Source organism: Helobdella robusta (assembly GCF_000326865.2).
Source record: "Helobdella robusta unplaced genomic scaffold HELROscaffold_40, whole genome shotgun sequence".
NCBI lineage: Eukaryota > Metazoa > Annelida > Clitellata > Rhynchobdellida > Glossiphoniidae > Helobdella > Helobdella robusta.
The window spans coordinates 34,190-37,255 of record NW_008704903.1 but is presented as its reverse complement, the minus strand read 5'-3'; the positions used below and the strand labels follow the sequence as shown (position 1 = coordinate 37,255).

Sequence of the window (3,066 nt, the reverse complement as noted above, 5' to 3'; positions counted from 1 at the left end):
ACCACTCACTCACACACACACGCAAACACACAGAGAAAAACACACACCACACACACATGCACACAAACACACACACTCACCCACACAAAAACACGCACACAAACACAGACAGACACATACACACACACAAACACAGACAGACACATACACAGAGAGACACATACACACACACACACATACACACACACACACATACACACACACATACACATACACATAGACACACACATACATAAATACAATTATATTTCTAGGTTGTCAAGATTGTCAGCGTTATTAGAAACAGTTTATACAGAGGTTGTTGGGTTGTTGTTCGTTTATATTTCTCGGAATTTTATTCAATTGTATGGGAATTCATTTAAATCTTGTGTTTTATTTCAGCGAAAAGTTGTGTGATATTACCGCTAATAATTTTAATGTTTGGGGGAATAATATTTGGTTGATCAATTGATTGAATGGTTGATTGAATGATTGAATGATTAAATGGTTTATTAAACGATTGATTGAATGATAATTATCATATTTTTATAATTTTTTTTATAATTTTCACCATAAAAAGCAGCAACAATGTTGACGAACGAAGAGTGTAAAGGAAAGATGGTGATGAAAAGAGAGGGTGATGAGGGCGGAAGGAGAGATGGTGAAATGATAGGAGAGAAAGAAGATGTCAACGTGAGAATGTTCCGTGAAGAGGATTGTGTGGAAATACGCAAGATGATCAAGGTCGGTAAATATACCACTACTATTACTACAACTACTTCTGCTGCTGCTACTACTACTACTACTACTACTACAATTACTACTACTGCTACTACTTCTACTACTACTACTACTACTACTACTACAATTACAACTACTGCTACTACTTCTACTACTACTACTACTACTACTACTACTACTACTACTACTACTACTACTACTACTGCTACTACTACTACTACGATTACTACTATTACTACTAATTCTTTTACTTCTACTACTATTATTACTGCTGCTACTACTACTACAGCTGCTGCTACTACTACTACTACTTCTACTGCTGCTGGTACAATTAATACCACCTCTACTATTACTACTACAACTATTACTACTACTACTACCACTACTGATTTTTTGATACGGATCAAAGCCATGATCATGATAAATATTTTTTATGATTTTGACTATTTTCATTGTTAATTACCATTATTGTGATTTATTATATATAATTATCGCATTTATAATTATAATTATAATATAATTAATTATAATTATTTATAGTTAATTAATTATAATATGACGTAATTACAGGAGGCAGCAGATTATCACGATATTGACAAAATCTCCATTACAGTTGATAGTAAAAAATTTAAATTTATATTTTATTATAACTATAATTATAACCATAACTATAATTTTAAATATTATTTTTTTCATTATTATCATTTTATTATGAAGAACTAAAGAGAGAAGGTTTCGGGCCAAAGCCAAAGTACAGCTGTCTTCTAGCTGAAGATGTTCACGAAGACTCTACCGGTTGGTTTAGTAATAACAATAATAATAATAATTATTAGAATTTTTGTATTAATAATAATAATTATAATTATTATTATTATTATTAAATAAAATTTATATAAAAACGAAAGGAAAGAGGATGAAATATAGATGATTAAAATTTAATGAATGGAGAACTCTCAACATATGCATGATAGCCTAGTGGTCAAGGTCGCCTGGTGCTGTTTCACAGTAACCGGGTTCGAATACGACAAAAAGATCCCCGCCCATCACATGCTCCGTGTGTAATGCGTTGTTTAGCACGTATTCACACACGATGTTTGTGCGTGTTGTTGAATCCTGTGACATTTGGAAGAGTGTAATTGACCTTTAACCTTTTTTAGCCTTCAACCCTTTAAAATAAAATATGGGCAACACAGAGGTCGCCGTTTTCAACATTCATTAGGTAAAAAACCATTGTTGGGCTTGATAATATACTGCGACACGTTCTCGTGTTTGTTTGGGAGGATCATGCACCTGGACCTGTGGTTCGTTAGGGATGGCCATAGGGGGAGGAAGGTGGGATCCAAGCTTATGAAAAAATTAATGCAGGTTTAAGAAAATGTTTTGCCATTTTTTAATTGTTGTTGGTTTGCCTAGATTATCATTCATTAATTTTTGGGTTTATAACTGCTATTTATTTACACTTTGGTGAAAAGCTTATTGAAGTTGAATCAAACATCATTAAAATCATCATCTTCATCATCATCTTCATCGTCTTCATCATCATCTTCTTCTTTCTTGTGCCTTATCCTTTCTGGGCATTGGCGACCATCGACCCCCACAAAACCCGATCTTTAACACTTTTGTAAGAGTTGAAATGTGGTGATATTCAACAAGTGACACGAGGACTACCCAAATGTTATTCGTTGTTTATCGCGATCTCTTTTCTCTGCAATCTTTCCAGTAGTTGTTAGATTTTCCATTCTTTCTTTCCAAAAAAACTTTACAAAACCAAAAAACTTTAACTGTCCCCCGTCGGATTATCGGTAGTAATTTCCTCATTTTTACATCCGGACTGTTTTATTACATCCTTATTCGAAGTATGAGAGGTCCAACTAATTTTCATAATTCTTCTCAAAAAACACTTCTCAGCAGCGTCAATTTTATTTTCCATTTCTTTAAAAATTGTCTAGGACTCAGAGCCGTATTTTAGCACAAAAAAATGTAACATTACTAAAACCAGTTACATTACCATCATCATGTTCATCACTATCATCAGCTTCATCAACTTCCTCCTACTTCTCTTCATCATCTTCGTCATCATCTTCATCTTTATTCTCATCACCAACATCACCATCATCATATCTATCGCCATTATCAACTTCATCGCCTTCATCACCATCATCATCCTCATCTGTCATCACCATCATCAGCTTCATTACCATCATCGTCTTTTGCACCATTATCAGCTTCATCGCCTTCATCATCTTCATCATCCTCATCTGTCATCAACATCATCATTTTCCTCACCAACAACCTCATCATCATCCTCTTCACCAACATCACCATCAGATTGCAGAGAGTGAAGGA

The 3,066-nt window shown here is 34.0% G+C and overlaps 1 protein-coding gene across 1 annotated transcript in view; it reads left to right on the top strand.

Annotated features, from left to right (window-relative positions):
- Positions 1-597: 597 nt before the first annotated feature.
- The window catches only part of HELRODRAFT_176841 (hypothetical protein), a gene marked incomplete at both ends in the record, with an annotated part of 3,147 nt that continues 678 nt past the window's right edge, over positions 598-3,066 (top strand). The window contains 5 exons of the mRNA XM_009025102.1: positions 598-723; positions 1,291-1,339; positions 1,438-1,515; positions 1,940-2,052; positions 3,049-3,066. The exon at positions 3,049-3,066 is cut by the window's right edge and continues 62 nt beyond it. Coding sequence (XP_009023350.1) covers positions 598-723; positions 1,291-1,339; positions 1,438-1,515; positions 1,940-2,052; positions 3,049-3,066 — 384 coding nt within the window. The remainder of the gene's footprint in view (positions 724-1,290; positions 1,340-1,437; positions 1,516-1,939; positions 2,053-3,048) is intronic.